At 36.6% G+C, this 24,446-nt stretch overlaps 2 protein-coding genes across 2 annotated transcripts; both read right to left on the reverse strand.

The window, feature by feature from the left end:
- Positions 1-7,656: 7,656 nt before the first annotated feature.
- LOC127093772 (uncharacterized mitochondrial protein AtMg00860-like) lies at positions 7,657-8,064 on the reverse strand. Its single transcript, XM_051032675.1, has one exon. The coding sequence runs from the start codon at positions 8,062-8,064 to the stop codon at positions 7,657-7,659; it is 408 nt and encodes a 135-aa protein (XP_050888632.1).
- Positions 8,065-20,919: 12,855 nt separating this feature from the next.
- On the reverse strand, positions 20,920-22,320 carry LOC127097673 (uncharacterized). The gene has a single exon (XM_051036167.1). The coding sequence runs from the start codon at positions 22,184-22,186 to the stop codon at positions 21,098-21,100; it is 1,089 nt and encodes a 362-aa protein (XP_050892124.1). The 5' UTR covers positions 22,187-22,320; the 3' UTR covers positions 20,920-21,097.
- Between the last annotated feature and the right edge of the window lie 2,126 nt (positions 22,321-24,446).

Here is a 24,446-nt window from a genome sequence, read left to right on the forward strand (position 1 = left end):
TTTAAGGGTTCTTTCATCATCAATTGACTCTTCCGCAGACCCCCATCTTCCTGTCAATGCAGTCACATGGTTTGTGGCTTCTTCTGTTTCACTTCCATCAGACCAAGAGGCCACAAGACTCCTCTTTTGTTTCTTGAGGTAGGTCCCACATTCAGTTTTAACATGACCATACCCATTACACTCATAGCACTGAACTTCTTTGGGTTTTTCTTCAGACTTTGGTTTCTTACCAAAGCTGTTGGATTTACTGATGTCAGATGTGATGTTCTTGACATTTCCCTTTGCTCTCACATCTACCCTTTTTATCAGTATGTTGAACTGTCTTCCCAGCATTGCTATCTCATTTGCCAGGTCTTCATCAATATCTTGACCACCTTCCTCATCTTCCTCTTCAGTTTTTGACATAAATGCTATGCTTTTGGCTTTCTTTTCAGCTCCATCACATATTCCCATCTCAAATGTTTGGAGGGATCCAATTAGCTCATCAACTCTCATATTTGAGATGTCTTGAGATTCTTCTATGGCTGTTGCTTTCATAGCAAATCTCTTGGGGAGTGATCTGAGTATTTTTCTTACTAACTTTTCATCTGACATCTTCTCACCCAAGGCTCCAGAGGAATTGGCAATTTCAAGGATACTCATGTAGAATTCATGAATATTTTCATCTTCTTTCATCCTTAAGTTTTCAAACTTGGAGGTGAGCAGCTGGAGTCTAGACATCTTTACCCTAGAGGTGCCTTCATGAGTGGTCTTGAGAATGTCCCAAGCTTCTTTGGCCACTTCACAGTTGTTAACCAGCCTGAAAATATTTTTGTCTACCCCATTGAATATTGCATTCAAGACTTTAGAGTTTCCAAGAGCAAGATCATCCTCCTCCTTGGACCATTGTTCTTCAGGCTTTTTAGTGGTGGCTTCTCCTTCTTTAGTAATGACAGGATGTACCCAACCTGTTAACACAACTTTCTAAGCCTTGTTATCAAGGGATTTCAAAAATGCTACCATTCTAGGTTTCCAATAGTCATAGTTAGAACCATCCAAAATTGGTGGCCTATGAACAGATCCTCCATCTCTCTCCATTGTACCAGAAAGTATTGCCCCTAGATCTCACCCAGAACCAGAGCAGGATGCCTGCTCTGATACCAATTGAAATTCTGGTATCAGATATAAGATGTCGAAGGTAATGTTACGACACTGATATCTGCTAACACACAATGGATAAGATAAACAGAATGGTAAAGCAAATAACACAAGCAATTGTTAACCCAGTTCGGTGCAACTCACCTACGTCTGGGGGCTACCAAGCCAGGAAGGAAATTCACTAAAATAGAATTAGTTCAAAGACTCTCCGTACACTTCAACAAGTTACAGTCTTTCTCACCTAATCTCTACCCGTGCAACTTCTACCTAAGCACTCTTAGATATGAGAACCCACTCACTTCCCTTACAATCACACACCAGTGATTTTAAACAACAACCCCTTGTGAAAAGAAAATACGTTTCAATTACACATTCTTGATTTTACTTCACAGTTTCAATCAAGAAGACACACTCTTGATCTTGCTTCAAATCTTTGATCAAGAAGACACACACTCTTGCTTAACAGCTTTAGAGTGACAAATTACAACCACAAATCAGTCCAATTCAATCATCAATGGATGACTTGAATGACCTACAAGTCTTACGACTAAACAGACACAAACCCTAGCTCTCTCTCTATATTTCGCTCAGTCTTGGTTGTGTATTCAAACAGGTTTTCTAAGTCCCTTTTTATAGAAGCATTCTGCTGAGCTTGGACATCTTGAAAACCCTAAATCTATTTTCCAATCAAATCTTTTTATAACAGCAGTATAGATCTCCTTGGAAAATAAGTAAATCTGGTTGTAATCCATGATTGAATGCGCCAGCTAGCCATATCTTCAATCATCCAAAGACTGCCATTAATTGTGCAATCACAAAACACCAGACATTCATACTGAATGTTCTGTGTACAGGATGTCATGACATCGGGTCTAACATCCTAGAAAAAATCATGCATAATCCAATAATTCCTTTTATAACTTCCAGCAGGTACAACCATATCAGATGCCATGACACTGTGTATGTCATCTGAAACAATCCTGCATGAACATGTCTTTCATTTAAGCTCCAGCAGGTACATCCAATATCAGAAGCCTTGTCATTGTATGTGGCATTCTGAAACAATCCTGCTTGCACATGTTCTTGAATTCCAGCACCCGTGTCAGCTCCTTGTTTTCCTCTTCCAAGTGTCTTCTCCTGACACGACCCGTGTTGGGCAACACGGGTGGTCGTGTCAGGACTACTATACTGCCCAATTTTCTTCTTCTAACGGGCCCAGAACTTCCAACTTGCTTGTCTATCCCTCTGGTACTCTTGCTTACACCTGAAACCAATATAACTACCACAAATGGACATAAAACGGAGTATAATGATGCAAATAACATGTAATTAACAAATGGAAACAACAATGCAAAACATCTAAATTACTAAACAAAGCAATAAAATAAGTAGACTAATGTGTTACCGACTTCGTACAAAGGTGCCGAATGAGTGCAGAAAACAAGTAGAATTGGAGACTGATCACAACCCTAAACTTATCTCATTGCTTGTCCTCAAGTGATGCTCGATACATCAGGACCGTCACCCCCAAATTTCGCATCCACAATGCTACCGTGATCTTTCGCGATCTCCAGTTCACTTTTCAATCACAGTTTTACTCTTTCCCGATTTCCAAATTCAGCCACACTTTCACATTGACGCATCTTTTGTCCTGTAGCTTTTCACACTCTCACCAAATCTCTCAGGATCAAAGTGTTTGCACTCAAGAAAAACAGAGTATGCAAAGTCAACTCTTAGGTTTTAAATACATATACCTTCATAACAAGAAACATATAGCACACATTATTCGAGGACATTTTGGGTTATAGCGGAGCTAGGGTGCAAGGTGGGGAGTCAAAACAAAAAAATGGAAAAACTAGGGGTTCAGGCTCAGAGTTCGTGTTGTTACCCTCGTAACTGTTGTTCAATCTAAAAATCAGGGATATTTCTTTTGGACACCGTTCTTGTTGAGATTCATTGGCTCATATATTTTCTTTTATTGCTCTTTGAGCATGCTTTTTTGCCAACCTTAATACTTCTAGATAAGTGCTTCATGATACTACTCATAATATACTCTCTTTTTTCATTTCTCTTTTTTTTTCTTTGAATTTTTTTTTTCTTTTTATTGCACTTATCTACAATTCATCGGTGTCCCCAATATTTTGATGAAACCCCAAACTTAGGCTTTTCCGCAGATTCGGGGTAAACAACACTTATCTAAGCAAGGTGTGGTAGTGTATGGGCTTATGGTTATATACAGTGGTTAAATAGCAAACAAAAGGAAATATGGCTCAATTTTGGTGAACGAAGGGTAATAATGGCGGGTTGGCTGGAAAGGCTCAGGGTTAAAATAAAAACAATACCTTAATGTGTATAGTGTGTTATGAAATTCCAGTATCTCTAATGCAAACCCAGAGAGACAGAGACATACCTAGAAAGCTCTCATGATGACAATTGTTTAGCTTTTTGTGGTCCTCACCATCTTTTGTCTAGCTTCAGGCTTCCAAGATACCTCTCAGTGTGATGTAGCTTTGTCTTTGCTTCAGTTACAGAGTATCCCTAAGAAGTCCAGTAACAGAGAGCCACGTCCGATTTTTCGGGTCAGTAGCATCAACTTTCGGGGGTTTCCAGAAGAGCAAGTAGAGGGGTGTGTTTTTCATCCAATCGCTCCAGGCTTCATCATTCATCTGACACGAATGTCCTCTATCTGTAACACACAGAATACCACACAACTAATTATTTAAAAAAAACATAATAAAATACTGAAAAATACTAAGAACAAAAACAAAAAATAATACCCCCCCAACACACACACACACACTTGAACTAAACATTGTCTGCAATGTTTAATCCAAGATAGAGAGGGACTCACACAAGTTCATTGCGGTGGCGGAAATTGCAACATCAAACGTTGTATCATCGCGTGCATCTCCTCCATAAGAGTCCCTTGACGGGCTTGCTATAGGCCTTGGCGTGTTTGCTCCGCTCGGAGATCGCCAATTTCTGTTTGCATCCACGACCATTGGTTCGGCGTCACATATGATAACCCGACACCTGGGTGCGTGGTGTCCTCTAGTGGAGCAACAAACTGCTCCCGTTCCTGCATTTCTTCCTGTACTTCTTCCTCTGGTGGGTCATCTATAGAAAATATGTCAGTATTGTGCTCGTCCATATCATCTTGGACGACACTCTCAAATAGCTAATTGGTCGTGTTGGAAATGCTAATTCGTGCGGGGCCAGGAAGAGCCATAGTAAACTGACCAGAACTCATTAAGGCATAATAATCAGAAATCTATGAAATCATACCTTGCTGGACCAATGCGTTCATGTCCAGTTTGTGCTTACCTGCCACTAGCGTCTCATTAAGTGCAGTAGGGTCATATCCGAAATGGTGGGCAATATGTGTGATGATGCCCCCTATGGAAATTCCCCCTTGGGCTACTCTCCCCATTCGACCCAGGTAATCTGCTACAAATGCTACAATGCTCACAGCTACCCGGTTTGCCATGGTAAACAAAAAGAAGAGTTCCCTTTGGGTGGCTACACCTGTGCTATCACCCCTACCAAAAAGTGTGAAAGCCAACACCTTTTGGGCATACCTGGAGCAGGGGTTCTGAATTCCAGATGCCTTCGCCCCTTTTGCCACATAATCGGATCGTCCCTTAATGGCCAACCAGAAATTCTTAGCATCAAAACTATCTGGTACGACTCCGGGGCCATAAAGGGGTAGGCGGAGAATTTCACCTAGCTGCTCCACTGTCAACTCGTGGTCGACATTGTATAACCTGAAAGACATCGTTCCTCCAAAGTACATCGTTGTACCCGTCCAACCTTTTTTTAGCTTGAACTCAATTGTGCTCAAGAATTCTAAAGTGATGCGCTCATAGGTTGGTGCTTCACAATGCAAAAATTCAAGCATTCTAAGGACATGGAACATTCTATCCAATTCTTCCGACAAACCCAATTGAAATAAAGTACCGGAGCAAAGATACCTTGTCGGAGTTATTTTCCGTTTGACGTGAGATGCGTACCCCCGTTCATGCTCCGGGTTGTCAAACATGATATCACGTGAATTCGTATGACGGATGGTCCATTTCCGTGGACGGGACGATTCCGCCTCTATTTGCTTCCCTTTGGAAATTCTCTTCGACGACATTATTAATTCCTGCAACAAAATGTATCACCCAAAAAAAAGTATGGAAAATGGAAAAACGGTTATCGTAGCCTTGTAGAGGATGGAGAGTAGAGCAACTTTTGTGAAGGGTGCCGACAATTTGGACGGAGTAAGGTGTTAAAGTTAAGAGCTTTGAGGTGGTTTGGATATGGAGGAAGTTGGAAAACAATGGAGGAAGGAGAAGGATTAGGTAAAAATTAGAGAGAGGGAGTGAAAAAATCAGATTTTATGGGTAGATTAAGGGTAAAATGAGTTTAAGTGGTGAAAAATCCAGGTGAAGTCCACACAATCACAAAAATCCAAAAATTGCAAAATATGGCCGTTAAGCCTGACAAGGGTCGTGTTAGCTGACACGGGTGGCCATGTCAGGCCACTGTTTTTTGGTGATTCCTTCAGTAGAGCTGACACGGGTCATGTCAGCTGACACGGGCGACCATGTCAGCCTACTGTAAAATGTGTTTTCCAACTGCTTGCTTGACACGGGCCGTGTTAGGTGACACGAGCACCCGTGTCATGGCCCTGTTTTTCTTCAAAATTTTTGGATTTTTTGGTTTTTGGCTGTTACCATGTTCTCTGGTATCCAAAAATCTTTATTGACTTTAACTTAACCCTTATCTTATGCACTTTGCGATGTACCTGTGAACCTACGAATATACCTATAAACACAACAGACATGGAAATAATTAGAACAAAACCGCGTGGGTTACCTCCCACGAAGCGCTGCGTTTAACGTCACATGGCTTGACGGTCATCTCCCTCATACTTGGAGACGAACATTATCGATTAGACCACTTTCCTGTCCCTTATAGTAGTGTTTCAACCTTTGTTCGTTCACCTTGAGTGTATCCCCATTATTTGGATTTTTTAGTTCGATAGCTCCATGGGGAAACACTTTGTGAACCATAAACGGACCCGGCCACCTGGATTTCAACTTTCCTGGAAAAAGTTTTAATCTGGAGTTGAACAAGAGCATTAGTTGTCCCTCAACAAACTCCTTTCTCTGCAGCTTCTGATCGTTCCATTTCTTTGTCTTTTCTTTGTAGAGCTTGGCGTTCTCATATGCTTGATTCCGAAACTCCTCTAACTCGTGGAGCTGAAGGATTCGGGACTCACCTGCTTTAGCCAGATCATAATTCAAGAATTTGGATGCCTAAAATGCTTTGTGCTCCAACTCTAGTGGCAAGTGACAAGCCTTACCATAAACCAACTGATACAGAGACATACATATGGGTGTTTTAAAAGCCATTTTGTATGCCCATAGTGCATCTTCTAATTTTAGTGCCCAGTCTTTCCTAGATGCGCAAATAGTTTTTCTAATATTTGCTTTATCTGCCTGTTGAACACTTCGACATGGCCACTCGTTTGAGGGTGAAACGGAGTGGAGATCTTGTGTTTAACATTATACTTCTTTAGCAGATTCTCCACCAGTTTGTTCAAAAAGTGAGTGCCTTCATCGCTAATAAGTGCTCTTGGCACCCCGAATCTCGAAAAGATATTATTCTTCAGAAATGTCATAACCACTTTAGAGTCATTGGTGGGCAATGACACAGCTTTAACCCACTTTGATACATAGTTAACTGCTACCAAGATGTAATTTTTTCGAAAGGATTGTGGAAAGGGCCCCATGAAGTCTATTCCCCAGATATCAAACAATTCAACCTCCAACATAACATTTTGCGGCATTTGATTTCTATTAGAAATATTTCCCGTTCTTTGATATCTGTCGCAGTCTTTGACAATGTCCTGGGCATCTCTGAACAATGTGAGCCAATATAGGCCTGATTGAAGAACTTAGGCCGGTGTTCGGTCACCACTGAAGTGTCCTCCATAATCTGAATCATGACAAGCTCTAAGTACATTCCTTTGCTCCTCCTCCGGGACACATCTTCTGACCAGCCCATCAACCCCTCTTTTGTATAGGAATGGGTCATCCCACAAGTAAAATCTGCAATCATGAACATACTTTTTCTTTTTGTTAGAATCAAAATCGTTGGGGATTACACCCCCACCAAATAATTCACGTAGCCTGCGAACCACGGGATACCGATAACAGCAAGGATGTGTTCATCCGCGAACTCATCCTTTATCGGTCTCTTTTCTTCTGTTTCATCAATTGGTGACATGCAGGATAGATGATCTACCGTTGTGTTTTCACACTCTCTTTTGTCTCGGATCTCGACATCAAATTCTTGGAGGAGTAAGATCCACTTGAGAAGTCGCAGCTTAGAGTCTTGTTTAGCAAAAAAATATTTCAAAGCGGCATGGTCCGTATACACTACAACCTTTGATCCTAACAAATATTTCCTGAACTTGTCAAATGCGTAAACCACAACCAACAACACTTTTTCAGTGGTTGCGTAGTTCATCTATGCAGGGTTCAACACATGACTAGCATAGTAAATGACATGTAGTAACTTTTGTCTTCGCTGTCCTAAGACTACCCCTACAGCAATATCACTAGCATCACACATGATCTCAAACGGAAGAGACCAATCGGGGGCAATAACAATGGGTGCTAAAATCAGTTTGCTCTTTAATGTCTCAAAGGCCATGATGCATTCTTTGTTGAACAGAAACGCCTTATCCTTAACCAATAGAGTGGTCAACGGTTTTGCAATTTCTGAAAAATCTCTTATGAACCTGCGGTAAAACCCTGCGTGTCCTAAGAAACTCCTGATACCCTTCTCATTAACAGGGGGTGGGAGTTTAGATATCACTTCTACTTTTGCTTGGTCAACTTCAATTCCCTTGTAGGAAATTTTATGACCTAACATTATCCCCTCACACACCATGAAGTGACATTTCTCCCAGTTCAAAATTAAATTCGTTTTCGGGCACATGTTTAAAACAAGAGAGAGATTAGTTAAATAGTTATCAAATGAGGATCCAAAGACCGAGAAGTCATGCATGAAGACTTCCGTATGCTTTTTGAGCATGTCGGTGAAAATGGAAGTCATGCATCGTTGGAAGGTGGCTGGAGCATTACACAACCTGAATGACATTCTTCTGTAAGCAAAAACACCATACATGCATGTGAATGTTGTCTTTTCTTGGTCTTTCGGAGCTACAGCAATCTGATTATACCCGGAGTATCCATCTAGAAAACAATAGTAATCATGCCCGGCTAACCTCTCCAACATCTGGTCAATAAATGGTAAAGGGAAATGGTCCTTCCTAGTTGTTGTGTTCAACCTTCTGTAGTCAATGCAAACACACCATTCGGTTATTGTCCGAGTAGGAATTAACTAATTTTTTTCATTCTTTATTACGGTGGTCCCCCCTTTCTTAAGGACAACATGAACCAGGCTCACCCATGGGCTGTCAGAAATAGGATATATAAGACCCGCGTCTAACAATTTCACCACCTATTTCTGAACTACTTCCTTCATTGCAGGATTGAGTCTTCTCTGCGGTTGGACTACCGGTTTTGTGGTTGTCTTCCATGAGAATCTTATGCATGCATACAGTAGGGCTAATACCCTTCAAATCTTCAATTGCCCATCCAATAGCATTTTTGTACTTTTTCAAGACTTGGATGAGCTTTTCTTCTTGGATATTCTGAAGGTTCGAGTTTATGATAGCAGGACATTTTCCTTCAGGTTCGAGAAATACATATTTAAGATTGTCAGGAAGTTGTTTCAACTCCATTTCCTTCTTTGGTTCTTCATTCTCCCCACTAGATTGAGGTAGGCGTAAATCCTCCCACCGGTGTGGTCGAGATCCTTTCCACGGGGGTTGTGCGTCCAACAAGGCTAGCACTTCAGATTCCCCGTTGTCCACCTCTTTATCAGAATCGAAAATGGACAAACTCAACACTCTTTCCAAAGGTGACTATGGTATATTCAAAGGATTATCATATGTCGTCACCTGATCCAGAACCTCTATAGTATGACTGGTACAAATATCATCCTTGTACCTCATGGTGTTTCGAACATCGATTTTCAATTCCTCATCATTAACCTTCAACGTCATTGTTCCTTCTTTTATGTTTATCAAGCACCATCCCATTTCCAAAAAGGGTCTCCCCAGAATGAGATGGATCTCCTCATCTTCCGGCATTTCAAGAATTACAAAATCCACCGAAAATAGAAACTTATCAATTTTCACCAGAACGTCTTCAACAATGCCATATGGTTTCTTGACCGAATGATCGACGAATTGGAGTGTCATCTTGGTATCTTGCACAACCCCTATACCAAGATTCTTGTAAATGGATAACGGCATGAGACTCACACTAGCTCCCAGATCAATAAGAGCTTTATTGAACGACCTATCTTCAATAGTACATGGGATGGTAACAGCTCCTCGATCTTTCTTCTTTATCGGAATCTTCATACCCTATAAAATAGCACTACAAGTTTAGGTTAGAATAATTGGGTTAGTGTCGGTGGTACGCCTCTTCCAAATGATGTCCTTCATGAACTTGGCATAAGTAGGCATTTGTTCAAGTGCCTCCAACAAAGGAATGTTAATCTCCATCTTCTTGAACAACTCTAAGAATTTTTCAAAGTTTTTCTCATGTTGTCCTTTTTCTTATTTCTAGTGGGGAAGAGAAGCTTAAAAATCGACTTGGGCTCAATGACTATTTCTTTCACAACAAGTTTTGGTGCTACCACTTCTTCCCTAACAACTTCATTTTCTTTGATCTCAAGGTCCACTTCAATCAATTGGTCTTCCTCTTCATCCACTTCCTCAACAACTTCATCTGATTTACCACTTCTTGTTGTCATCGCGCTCACATTATTATGCTCTCTAGGATTTTTCACAGTTGTACTAGGTAGAGCACCTTGTTCTTGAGAACTCGAAGCTAGTTGCTGAGCGATTTGACCCATTTGAACTTCAGGATTCTTTATGGATTCTATGGTGTTTTACTGATTGTTCTGTGTTTCTTCTTGAAATTGAACATTATGAGTTGCCATTCTTTCAATAGCAATTTCCCAATCAGCTTCCTTAGGGGCCTGTTACTGCTGTTGTTGTTGATATTGAGTTTGGTACTGACCATGTTAAGGAGTGATTCCTTGGTCTTTCCATGAGAAGTTGGGATGATTCTTCCAACCAGGATTGTACGTGTTGGAATAAGGATTATTTTGCTTCAAAAATTTGATTTCCTCCACTTGTTGAGGAGTTGCAAAATAATAAATAGTTTGGTGCGGACCACTACAAATATCATAGCTGACAGTAGGAACCGGTTGGACCTGCACCACCTGTTGGGTACCTATATTCATCGCCTTCAGCTTCTTATCAACTCTAACAGCTATAGTATCTTCAATACGGATTTTATTAGTTTCCAACTTTAAATTTATAACCCCTTCTGGTTTACTTTGACACCTATCGTACAAACTCCATGTGCTCATTAGCGGCAATAGCTTCAATGATCTTCTTGATACTGATGGCTGTTGAAAAATTTGTGGAACCATCAGCTATAGTATCAATCAGCTGTTTGGTCTTTATTTTAAAACCATTCACAAACATCTGCATTTGTTCAGTTGCATCCATATTATGAGTTGGGCAGGCTACTAGGATTCTCTTGAATCGCTTGTAGGTGTCTCCCAAAGTTTCCCCATCCTTCTGCTTAAAATTAAGAATTTCATACCTCTTCCGCAGAAATACCGATGTTGGAAAATACTCATTCAGGAAGGCTTTTTCCATTTCTTCCCAAGATGTGATGCTACCAGCAGGTAAGGAATAAAACCATTCTTTAGCTTCTTCCGCTAAGGTAAATGGGAACATTCTCAATTTCTTGGCTTCTTCGGTGTGACCGTCAATTTTAAGAGTGTTGCTCATGGTCAGAAACCTCTGTAAATGCTTGTTTGCATCTTCATTCACTTTTCCAGTAAAATGTTTCCTTTCAAGCTGATTAATGGTACTCGGGTGCAACTGGAAATTAGTGTTTATTGGCTGGTTAACAATGGTTAATCTGCTGGTTTGTGCATTTGCACCTCCGTAGTCTCCCAACAGTCTTTCTGGTGGAGGTAGAGCTTCAACAATAATTTCGATCTCTCTATCAGAACCTGAATGGGTGGAAAGTTGTTCTTCGTCTGATTCCAATCTCGCTAATCGAGCTTGTCTGAGTCTTACCCGCAAGGTTCTCTCGATTTCTGCGTCAAAAGGAAAACCAGCTAAGGCCTTACCTCACATACAAATATCAGACACAGATTAGTTGATATAATCGAAATAAAATATTCAAAATAACGGAAAATAAATTTTAGTTGCAGAGCAACAAAATTTCAATTGAGATAATTTCAACTTATATTTGGCCATCCCCGGTAACGGCCCCAAAAACATGATCGGGAAAATAGCAAGTGTACTATTTTGCCGATGTAGTAATAATAGGGAAGTTTCGCAAAGATCGATCTCGAGGATTACGCAGCAATATATGTGTAAATTATCACTCAATTGAACAAAACTAATAGTTGATGGGTTTTGGTAAAAATCATTGTAAGATAAAATAAAACAGAATAAATATTTTCACAGGTTATAATAATATGCAAAGGATGGTGTGTGAAAATCTCCTGTAATTACCCTTGTGTGTATATCTCCTTAATAATGAGAATTGTTTCAATTATCGGATCTTAAGAATGTTCCCCCCTAAGACCTCAGAGGGAAACCTTTGGTATTCAATCTAACCTCTAAGTCCTTAGGTGATTATGATGAAACTAAGTCATTTTAATTTAACAAGAATAACCCGGTAACCATAGGGTATCCCTAGTCCTAGGTGATATCTACTATGGTTTCACCGTATAAAAACCTTAGCAATTACAATCATGCTAATGTTAACCATACGTCAATCTTAATTTTTCTGATAAAGAAGGCATTACGCACATTACACAGTGAAATTGATAACAAATTACATGTATTAAGGAAATTATAACATCAGAGTCATTACATGATCAATTCAGGGACACCCCCTAGCATTGGGGGGTTTAGCCTCTCATATTATTCAAATAAAATACAAGATAAAATTGAGACATTACAAAAAGTTCAGAATTCCGTTGTTCTTCATCGCTTTCCATTGCTTCAATCTTTATCGTTGTTTTCTTTGATTGTGAAAAATCCCTTTCTCCATCTTCAAATCTCCCCTAAATAGTTCATGATGACAATTTTTATCTAGCAAAAGTCCAGAATACCCTCCAGAATATGCCGTGCCAAAAACAGCAAAAAAATGGAAAATCAAGTGTCCAAGCCAACACAGGCCGTGTCAGACAACACGATAGGCCGTGTTGGGCTTATGGTGTGAAAGGCTTGACACGCCTTTTCAGGGAGGCTGACACGGGCACCCGTGTCAGCCCCATGTTTTCCTTTTCCAAGTGTCTTCTCCTGACACGGCCCGTGTTGGGCAACACGAGTGGTCGTGTCAGGACTACTGTACTGTCCAATTTTCTTCTTCAGACGGGCCCGGAATATCCTATTTGCTTTTCTATCCCTCTGGTACTTTTGCTTACACATGAAACTAATAGAACTACCACAAAGGGACATAAAATGGAGTATAATGATGTAAATAACATGTAATCAACAACTGGAAACAACAATGCAAAACATCTAAATTACTAAACAAAACAATAAAATAAGTAGACTAATGTGTTATCGACTTCGTACAAAGGTGTCGAATGAGTGTCAGAAAACAAGTAGAATTGGAGACTGATCACTTGCATACATCTTATGCATCATTACACACGCAAGTGCTTCCATCCAAAATGGAGCATCATACAAAAAAATATAACGCAGTTCAGGATCCACGGTCAATCATGTATATCCCATACATTCCTCATTTAAAGTTGATAGTGTTATTATCCTGCATGCGCTCGTAGAATTATTTCCTAGCAAGTAATTCTTCAAATTTAAGGTTGTTAATAATACTCCCCAACATCTTTTCTATCATTTCTCCCCAAGCAGAGGTTACCCTAAAAAGTCTCTTATGAGCTTTTCCCCTGCAGAGCATTTTTAGTAAATCTCCTCCAAAAGGAGTCTTTTCTGAACTATTTTCCCCAACAGATAAACGTTTGAGATATTACTTCATTTATCTGAAGAATCTCATTTATCTGTTTGAGATACTACTTCATTTATCTGAAGAATCTCATTTATCTGTTTGAGATACTGCTTCATTTATCTGAAGAATCTCATTTATCTGTTTGAGATACTACTTCATTTATCTGAAGAATCTCATTTATCTATTTGAGATACTGCTTCATTTATCTGAAGAGTCTCATTTGTTTTTAGAGATACTGCTCTAGTATCCTCGAAGAGTCTTAGATTTAATTAAGGTATCATTCCCCATGTGAGAATATCTTAATTATATCATGTAAGGTGTTGCTTCGTTGATTTGGAGAATCTCGTTTATCCGATTGAGATACTGCTTCATTTATCTGAAGAATCTCATTTATCTGTTCGAGATACTGCTTCATTTATCTGAAGAATCTCATTTATCTATTTGAGATACTGTTTCATTTATCTGAAGAATCTCATTTATCTGTTTGAGATACTGCTTCATTTATATGAAGAGTCTCATTTGTTTTTAGAGATACTACTCTAGTATCCTCGAAGAGTCTTAGATTCAATTAAGGTATCATTCCCCATGTTGGAATATCTTAATTATATCATGTAAGATGCTGCTTCGTTGATTTGGAGAATCTCATTTATCCGATTGAGATACTGCTTCATTTATCTAAAGAATCTCATTTATCTGTTTGAGATACTGCTTCATTTATCTGAAGAATCTCATTTATCTGTTTGAGATACTGCTTCATTTAGCTGAAGAGTCTTATTTATCAGTTTGAGATACTACTTCATTTATCTGAAGAATCTTATTTATCTGTTTGAGGTACTGCTTCATTTATCTGAAGAATCTCATTTATTTGTTTGAGATACTGCTTCATTGATATGGAGAATCTCATTTGTTTTTAGGTACTACTCTAGTATCCTCGGAGAATCTTAGATACGATTGAGGTATCATTCCTTTGATGGAATATCTCAATTATATCGTGTAAGATACTGCTTCGTCGATCCTCAGAGAATTTTATGCGTTCAGCTCAAGACACTGTTCAACTAATCCTCAGAAAATTTTAGATACAGTTGAGGTATCATTCCATTTTGGGAATATCTCGATCATGGCATCCAAAATACTATTCTGATAATTCCCAAAGAGTCTTGATTGTTTCATGTTACCTTCTAATAAACATACCTCATCGTATTTCACACTGTATTTTCTTTATGCATTTCATCCTTGCATCTCAAAGGACAAAATTGGGTCTTTTCGTTTTTAATTATCTTCCACCACGAATGTACAAAGACTGTTGTCATTCATATCTTCTAGTTAAAGGTAATTAAATAGGGGTAGCTGTCATACCCCAATTTTGTCTGGGCATTTTAAAATTTTCGTAAATTTGATTTTATTTTTAGTTTGCATCAGTTGTATAGTATAACATGCATTTCATCATGAATAATACCTAAAATACCAGTCGAAGTAAATTGTTGAATATACAGACAAATCGGTTAAACCATTCCTCAAGTACGTGCAAAATCAGTGGGTAAAATGTTTTTGAAATCAAGCTTGCATGTGTCAGTATTATTAATCTACGATTTGCTAGTTTAACCTGGTGTGTTTGTTATATTTTTTGACGACTTCTTCAGTTGCATTTTGGTCTGTCTGAGCCTTTTAACCGGTCAAAATTTATTTCAAAATTTAAAGAAACGTTGTATTTTTTCAATAAGTATATTTTGTGTTGATCATTTTAGTGCATCCGATTTAATTTTTTGAGCAAATTTTCGCCCGACATTTACTCATTTTCAGTCATTTTATTTTTATTCTTTTGTCAAAATATTCAGAAAATTTAAATAGGAATATCCATGTCTTCATTTATTTTTATCATATTTATTTTAGAGAATTGTCAAAATTATTTGATTCAAGGGATTTAAATTGTTTAAAACAATTAAATCATCTAGGAGGGGCATTTTAGACATTTTCAAAGTTGGTTACAATTTGTGTTTCTTTCATTCGATCTCGATCATTAAATCGGGATTAATCAAATGCCCATTTTTGCGATCCATGTAATTTCTCTCTAGCCAATTAAAAACAACAACAATTAATTGAATTAATATTAATAAAAATCATACAGCAAAATCTCAAATCCGTCTTCCTTGAACTAGGCCACGTGTTTGTTTTCAATTGGGAGGTGTCCATAGGATTCTCTATGGACAGCTAATGAAGGTTTCTTTACAGTTGGGCCATAACGGCTCTTAAAAAAATCCAAAAAAAGAGGGGACCATCGGGAACGAAAAAAAAGGAAATACAAAAAGAAAAGGGAAGATTTTTTCTTCTCTCCTGGACACACACTCACGAATTCTCTCTCTTTCTCTTCTAAAAAACGGAAAAGGTGGAAAAGAAAGACAGAAAATTCCCTCACACGTTATCTCCCTCATCCGCCTTCACACTAGACAAAAAAAACAAACCCACAACCTCTTACGTCCGCCACCACTCACCATTCTCCCTCTGTTTTCCGTTGAAAACCCTTTCACTTTACCTCCACCTTCACACCACTTACCATCGGTATATACTGACCACCACTGTGATTCAACATACCAAACACCACACCCATCTCAAAACTCCGCCTTCATAAACAACTCCCGTCAACATCTCCTTCCACCTCCGAAACACGATTCAACATCGCGTCGTCCCTCCGTCGTGAGACTTCATTACCTCTCTGTCCGGAAACACCATCACCACCACAAATCTCTCTTCTCCAGCAACCCTTCCGCGATCCGCCACCAAACTCACCTATCACAATCTCATCTTCTCACCTTCTACGAATCACCATTACACGACACATCCGTTGTCACCAAACCATCATCCCAAACCTCACCGGTGATTCACTCCTTCAAATTATTGGTGTAAGCCCTAGAGGCCAATACTTTTGGTACTTGTATCGAATTATTTATTAATAATAAAAGGCTTTTTCTTTATTATGTTTTTCTAATAAAGTCCCTAGAATAGATAGTCCGTTTAATGTATCAAGTGTGACTTAATCATGAGATCACATTAAACGTAAGGACACTATTCTTAAAGTATCCATAGTCGAGCTTTATTGTGAAGTGGGATAACATTAAAGCATTAAGACTATTATGTATATAGACTGATGATCACATCTCATGGATCATGGATAATGAGTTATCAAGTCTTAAACATAGGTATGAATATTAAGAGTAATATTTATACTGGATTGACCCGCTATGAGAATGCTATATAGAATGTTATGCAAAGTGTCATAAGTTATTCTCATGGTAATAATGATGTATACCACCCTTCGACCTGAAACCACTATGGACCCTAGATGTAGAGTCGAGTGCCTTATTGCTGATCAAAAATTGTCCGTAACTAGATGACCATAAAGACAGTTGATGGGTACTCCACGAAGCATGCTAAGGGACATGAGTGACCTAGATGGAATTTGCCCATCCTACGTAACATGATAAATGTCTATGGGCCAAATATTGAACTAGACAAGGATGACACGGTCTATGCCTTGTGTTCAATATAGACATAAGAGCAAAAGGGTAATTGTACATATAAGTATTATCACAAAAGGATTTGTCAGATCATATGACATTTTCGTGTCTTTGGTAGCAGTGATGTGTTGCTAGATACCGCTCACTGTTTATTATGTTAAATACGTGATTTAATATAATTGCCAATGCCGCGAAAACCTACAGGGTCACACACAAAAGGACAGATTGATGAGAGATAGAGTAACTAAGGAATACCATAATGTACGGTGCCCTTAAGTGAATTGTAGAACATCGTAAGGTACGGTGTACTTAAGTAGAATACGAAATATGGTAAGGTACCACGCGCTTAAGTGATTTTGGCATATTATAAGATATGGGCCACATACACTTGAGTGGACTTTTTAGCTTGCAACCCACACAAGTGGTTCTATAAATAGAACCCTTGTGTAGAAGCATTTGTGCAGTTGCAATTTCGTTTCTCTCTCTCTCTCACTCAAAGCCTTCATTCGTAGCAACTAGCACTGAGATTGAAGGAATCCGTTCGTGTGGACTGAGTAGATGCGTTGTCATCGTTCAACGTTCGTGATCGCTCCGTAGATTTGGATCAAAGGTTGCAATCGCCACAAGATGTAACAATTCTATCACTGATCATGTCAATTCATGAGGATCACTAAAGGAGAAAATTTAAATTCTGCTGCGTTTTGGATCGCTCTTCTCCTTCACAAATTCCATTCCAAAACTCGCCTTGACCACATGCGACTCGTAACAACACCATCATTTCAATGCAAACCGGGTCTGTCACCTGTTGCTCATTCCACCGGCGAACGACGCAACATCCACCGCGATACCGCAACAACGTCTCGGCATCTCAACAATGACGGTAATAATCTGAAATGAATTCATCGAATGTTTATGTTGTTGCTTGAATATTGGATTCATTTCCATTCTGAATACTTAGTTGGTTCAATTATAGGATTATGTCAAGTTCTGGCTTGTGTTCTAATTTTGTTTTAAACTTTAGTAAACAATTATGTAAGTTTAAAAAGTTGAATGGATCTTGTTATTAGCTAGTGGTGTGAGTCATGTTTATTTCATTTAAGGAACTCCGTTCGGTTAAGCTATATTTGTATCGGATTTGTATGTGTTGAAGATACACGGTTGAAACGCATGGTAGTCAAAGTTCTCTTAACATTTTGTAGATTTTCGCCCGTTGATGTTGTTTCCAAGCATATGTTCCTGTAGCTATTCATTTAAGCTTAATTTATTCTTGTTTGGTTTAAATGGTAATTTAGATAATGGTGTTATTAAGTGAGTTGCCTTTTTATGGTAATAACTTATATCTTGTGATATTTTTTATTTAAATAATGATTTAGATAATAACTTAGATACTGTTTATTTTGATTTCGGTTTTACCTTATGGTTGCCGGATTTCGTCTCAAGGCTAGTGGTGTGTTGAATCTTACAATGTCTTAAATAAATATAATGTTATAATTGTTCAATTTTCATGGCAATAAAATCGGATAAAACATGTGGATTCGACAATTTCATGTCACAATGCCGCCAAAATTTCAATAAATCAATTGTATATTTTCACCGTGTTTCGATCTTTACATACGACACTCCAATTTCGTTGTCGCTATGTACAAACCGGTTTATGAGCACATGATTCCTGATTCAAATTCGATTATTTTGAATTCAATATTGTCACCTAATAAATCAATTAATTAAAGTTCTAATTAAATTAGATTATTTTGTTAATTAATTTTAATTAACTTAACTATTTGATTATATCAATTTTTAATCAAATAATTTGGATAATTACTTTTAATTACCTTAATTAGACAACTTAATTGAATTTTAATCAATTAATTTTATTAATTAAAAATAGACCGATTTATTTCACCATCATCTTCCATTTCATAATACAAGCTTGATTTCACTCCATTTCATCATCAATCCAAAACCACTTCAAATCACAAATAAATCGCATAATCCCCGATTCAATGTCGAGCCCCCAGTTCCATACCTTTGTAAGTCGGTCGCTTTTAGCATTGCCATCAACCTCACATAGCTTACTCTTGGACTTTCTTATAATGAGACATATTCGATTTTAATTAATCGATTAGATGATTTATTCACTAAATAATCCAATTTATTCACAAACACAAATTTTAAACCTCGATCCAACATCGAGCATTTTTATTCAAATCAAATTCAAAATACCTAAATCACGATTAAATACCACTTCATTTAGAAATGAAAAGGGAGATGGTTTTGAGCCTTCAACTCCTTTCCTCGATGGTTTGAATACGAGTTCTCTTACTCGGTTAGTCAGACAATTGTCATTTCTCTATAAACTTCTAACTCAATTAAATCAAATCATTTTCATAATGAACTCAACGAAAAGGGAGATGGTCTCGGGCCTTTGATTCCTCTCCTCAAATTCTTGGATATGAGTCGCCTTACTCGATTATTCGAATATTTGTCGTTTATCTAAAATACATCAACCATACACAAACTTATTTTCATAATCACTTAGATGAAAAAGAAAGTGGTCTAGAGCCTTCTATTCTCTTTCCCGAATACTTGGATACGAGTTGCCTTACTCGACCATTTGACTATTCGTCATCCATTTAAAATACCTTAACATTATCAAATCATTTTACATTAAGGATGAAAAGGGAGATGGTCTAGAGCCTTCGATTCCTCTCCTCGACTATTAGGATACGAGTTGTCTTACTCGACTATCCGAGTATTCGTCATCCATTCAAAACACCTTAATTACTATCAAATCCTTTTACAATTAAGGATGAAAATGGAGATGGTCTAGAGCATTCGATTCCTCTCCTCGACTATTAGGATACGAGTTGCCTTACTCGACTATCCGAGTATTCGTCATCCATTCAAAACACCTTAACTACTATCAAATCCTTTTACAATTAAGGATGAAAAGGGAGATGGTGTAGAGCCTTCGATTCCTCTCCTCGACTATTAGGATACGATTTGCCTTACTCGACTATCCGAATAATCATCTTCCAACAAAATATCTCAACACATCAAATCTCTCTTTCTCGCCCACGTACGATCGAAACCGATCTAACAAAATATTCAACATATTAACTCAACCTGTCACCCCCATGTGATCAAAATTCTTTTCAGAAAGAACACTATTTAACCCCTTCTAACGCGCAAAACAAACTAGTGTTGAAGCCTTCGCCGAGAGTAAACAAGTCAACGTTTAGCCTTTAGAACGCGATCTAAACAACCGTTCACTAAAAGACACCAACCAACCGTAGTTCCCCGAACTACGAATGCTCTGACTTTCTTATTGCACCATAAGGATACGTAGGCACGAGATTGCAAGATCTTTGCGAGCACACTAATAAAAAACCTCCATTTTACCCCTTCTGAGGTTCTCATCCATCTCTATTTTCAATCTTTTTATCACTCGAAAAAAACAAACAACATTTAGCTAACATTCAAACCGTAAATTAAACTAAAAGGTTCCCGTTGAGTACAACGGACGTGAGGGGTGCTAATACCTTCCCCTTGCGTAATCGACTCCCGAACCCGAATATGATTGCGACGACCATTATTCTATTCTTCAAAGGTTTTATCGATATTTTCCTATTTTTTCATTGTGATAAATAAAGTTCGGTGACAACTCTGTTCGACCTAAATTTTTCCACGACCATCGCAAGAGATCGCATTTTTCGAGATACGACAACGACGTCGTTCCACAAGATATTTTTTTTTACATAAGAGTGCAATGCCCCAAAACTTTTTAGAGTCCGGCTTTCTTAAACTTAAAAATATATTTTATCATTTGACTTACCACTTATTAATCATCAAAATTTTCAGAAGAGCTTCATTATTAGTTCAATTTTCCATCTATGTAGCACTTGGTTTGAATAGTCCACAATTATGAATGGGTATCTCGAGTTTCCAACATTTAAATACACTGTATACTCATCACTTGCCCTAAATAATTTTCTAATCACTCTCTTTATTTATCTCTCGTAATTCTCTATCATCTCCATTTGAGGTTTTTTTATCTCTCTTCCATCTTTATATATACTCTTATCTTTTTCTATTGTTAATGGAATTGCATAGGACCAAATTTCCATGAGTTAAAAAAGAAATAAAAAGATAAGATCCGGTGAAAACTTCACTGACTATGTTAAGTTACAAGAAGATTCAAATAAAGTACATGTCTTTATATTTATTTGACAAAGTACAAAAGTACAAGAAAAAAACACTTCCTTAAACAGAATTTCATTATTAAAATTTATAAAACTTACATTAAACTTACCAAGGTAAGCCAAGATCTGGCAAATAATTCTCTGATTCTGACCACTGTTCTAAACACCTTTCTTCTTCTGCATTCAACCAAGTAGGATCAAACTCCATGAATTCATCAAAGACATGATGACATGCATCCTCTTGTGGTGCATCATTTTCCATTTTCTTCAAGAAGTTGAACCACAAAGTTGATGTAACCAGATTCATAGTGTCATTCCATTCCATTTGATACTGCTCTCCCAATGATCTCATCTCTTCCATACCTTCATCATCCATGGCTGCATGAGAGCCTCCTTCCTTCACCTGGTTTGTAGGACTTGATTCAATGGTTTCTAGCATTGAGGAAACATCTTCTCCTTGTGATATTTCATTAATAGAAGGAATTTCGAGATCGTTTGTTAAATAAAGTGGAGGAGATAAAGATGGTGCAGGTGAATAAGAACAAAAGGATAAATCATTATTGTTGTTGTTGTCGTCAAGCAAAAGGGTAGAATCTAAGCTGTTAAAATCATGTAAAGTAAGGTTCAATCCTAGAGTTTGATTTGGGAGGGTAATATTGGAATTTTCAACCAAAAGGTTTGGTGAAAATGATGAAGAAATAGGCCATGATGGAAGTGAGAGAGAAGGATGAGAGAAAGAAGAAGAATAGGAAAAATCATTTGATAAATTGCTTATGCATGATGGATAAATCCTAGGATTTCTCCTAGACAACCTTAAGTCTTGCTCAAAGTCAAAACATGAAAGTTGTTGTTGGTTAGAATGAGACAACCTTAAATCTTGTTGTTGTTGTTGTTGGTATTTTTGGTGTTTCTCTTCTTCTCTAGCTTGTTTCTTAGATGCTCTATGAAATTTCAAGGCAGTGACAATTTCTCTTCTAGCTTCAGCCATATTTAGAAGCTTTTCTTGATAAGGTCTAGTAGTGTGAAGCCTTCTTCTACCTTGTTTTTTGTGAACTTTGACTTGTTTTCTTAAATTTTGATGCTCATGATGATGTTTGGTGTTCATGGTTTCTTTTGGTTTTTTTGTGGTTGCTAATTGTTTCACTAGGCTACGAATGTAAGCACTAGAGAGAGAAGGGTCTTGTTCTATTTCCATCACAATTTAGTGTGAATAGAATCAAGAAGATTTTTTTTCTCTTATACTAAAATTTTGAGACATGAAAAGTGCATATAATCAAGATTTTAAATCATTTTGCAATTTTGATCGATACAAATGTTAGACACATATTCAATTTTGATCGACTATGATATAGATTTTCGGTTGTCAAGATATAAATTAACCATAATTTATTATTTATATTATAATAATAGGGGTGTTGATACCGTTTTATCGGGGTCGTTTTCGTTTGTGTTTTTTAAAACCTTTGCATATAATATTGAAGATTATTTGAAGGGAAGTGCTGGTCCTATTTGATGAAATTCATTGTTGTTATAAATAGTTGGGACCAACATAAGGCTTTTATTTTTTATTTTGGAGTTTTCTTTGTTTTGGTAAACTATGTTTATTATTATTTAATTTTTTTTATTATCATGCTTTAAATATGGGTTCCTTATGAATGAGCAGTGGTCACTTTCTGTCTCAGTTATAGACCATGCCATGTCTTCAAGACTTTCAACTATAAAAATACAAACCTTGCCTCTTTTTGCTTAATGCTACACCAATTAGATAGTTGCTTCTCTTCTACTATAATAAATTAGGAGAAAACAGGTTGCATCTTTAATTTATTTTTATGACAACATAATTTATTTATTTTAATTACAATTAAGGGTTGTAAGTTTACAAACTATACAAATATAAATATAATGAAACCGGATAGATATGATGTTTTGAGAAGCATGGTAGAGTAAAGAAACTATCGTAGCTAAACACATACCATGTTGGAAAGGATCACAGTGAATATGACATCTTAGAAGGAGGGTCTAACATATATTTTAGTTTAAAACAAATGTTAAAATTAAATTTTATAAATAAATAAAAATAGAATTTGATTTTTTTTAAATGTTGAAAACAAAATATATAAAATATGATTAATTATTTATACATATTAAAATAAATCAGTTTAAATTAATTTCATTCTATTTTTAGATAAATAAATTAAAATAGCATAAGAATAATATATAATTAATAAGACCTAGTAAAAAATATAGAATTGCACTTTAATTTAATTTATTTATTTGAGTTTTTAATATTTATATAATTCAAATTTAATTTTATTTAAAAATTAAAATTAAATGGAAAACAATTTTTTTTATCAAGGAAGAGTTTGCTCACTAAAAAATTATTTTGATTTCAACCACACAATTTTATTTAATAGATCTAATTTATTTTTTTATTTTTACATAAATAATAACTTTTATTTGATAGATAGTTGAAATCAAGTTACTTCAAGAGTAACACTTGTTTGAGTTATTCCACAGGACAACTCTTTGCACACATTATATTTTATGAATTTAATCGTCCAATTAATAGTTTTTATTCAATAGATCAAATTTATAAATATTTATAAGTTATAAAAATTAATTTAACACTTAAAATTAAGGACCCGTTTATTTTGTCCTTTTTTAAAAATGATTTTTATAGTGTTACATATTTTTGTGTAAAAAAAATTTACAAAGAAACTTTTCATAAAAGCTTCAAATGAAAATTTGGTTTGAATAGTTATTCTTAAAATGTTATTTTAGTTATTTCATCATTTTATCGAAACTTTTTTTAGATATCAAAATTTTAAAAAATCACTTAATTTTGAAGCTATTTCAAATAGTTTTTCATAAAAATCATTTTTGAGATACAACTTTTTGAGAATATTGTGATTTTAACTATGTTTTGATATTCAATAATGTATATTTATGTTATAAAATGAATAATTCAATATTTTAATTTATAAAAAACAAATTTAGAAAAACTTGTAATATTTTGAAAAACATTTTTGTAGAATCCATTTTCAAAAATACAAAGAAAAAATTCATTTTTTTTAAAGATAAAACAAACTGGCCCTAAACATTAATACTTAAAGTTGAATATCATCATTTGAGTCTGTTGGAAACACAGACAATGGATCATTGATTCAAATAGTTATTCTAAGATAGATACAGAAACACTGATACCACATCCTCAACCCACATAAACGGGGTCCTCTTTTTCGTTCTATTGTTTTGTCTATAAAATAAATCGGAAAATGGATTAGATTCGTCAACTTGAAAATAAAAATAACAAGTGAATGAGTCACAAATAGAGATGAAATATGATAGATGAATTAGCACTCGTCTACGGTCTAGGCTAAGTTTATGTCTGATTTTTTATTTTAAAATAAAAAAGTCTAGACTTTTTTTCTGGACCGGCCTGAAAATTCAATGGT

This window comes from Lathyrus oleraceus, chromosome 6, assembly GCF_024323335.1.
Source record: "Lathyrus oleraceus cultivar Zhongwan6 chromosome 6, CAAS_Psat_ZW6_1.0, whole genome shotgun sequence".
Lineage (NCBI taxonomy): Eukaryota > Viridiplantae > Streptophyta > Magnoliopsida > Fabales > Fabaceae > Lathyrus > Lathyrus oleraceus.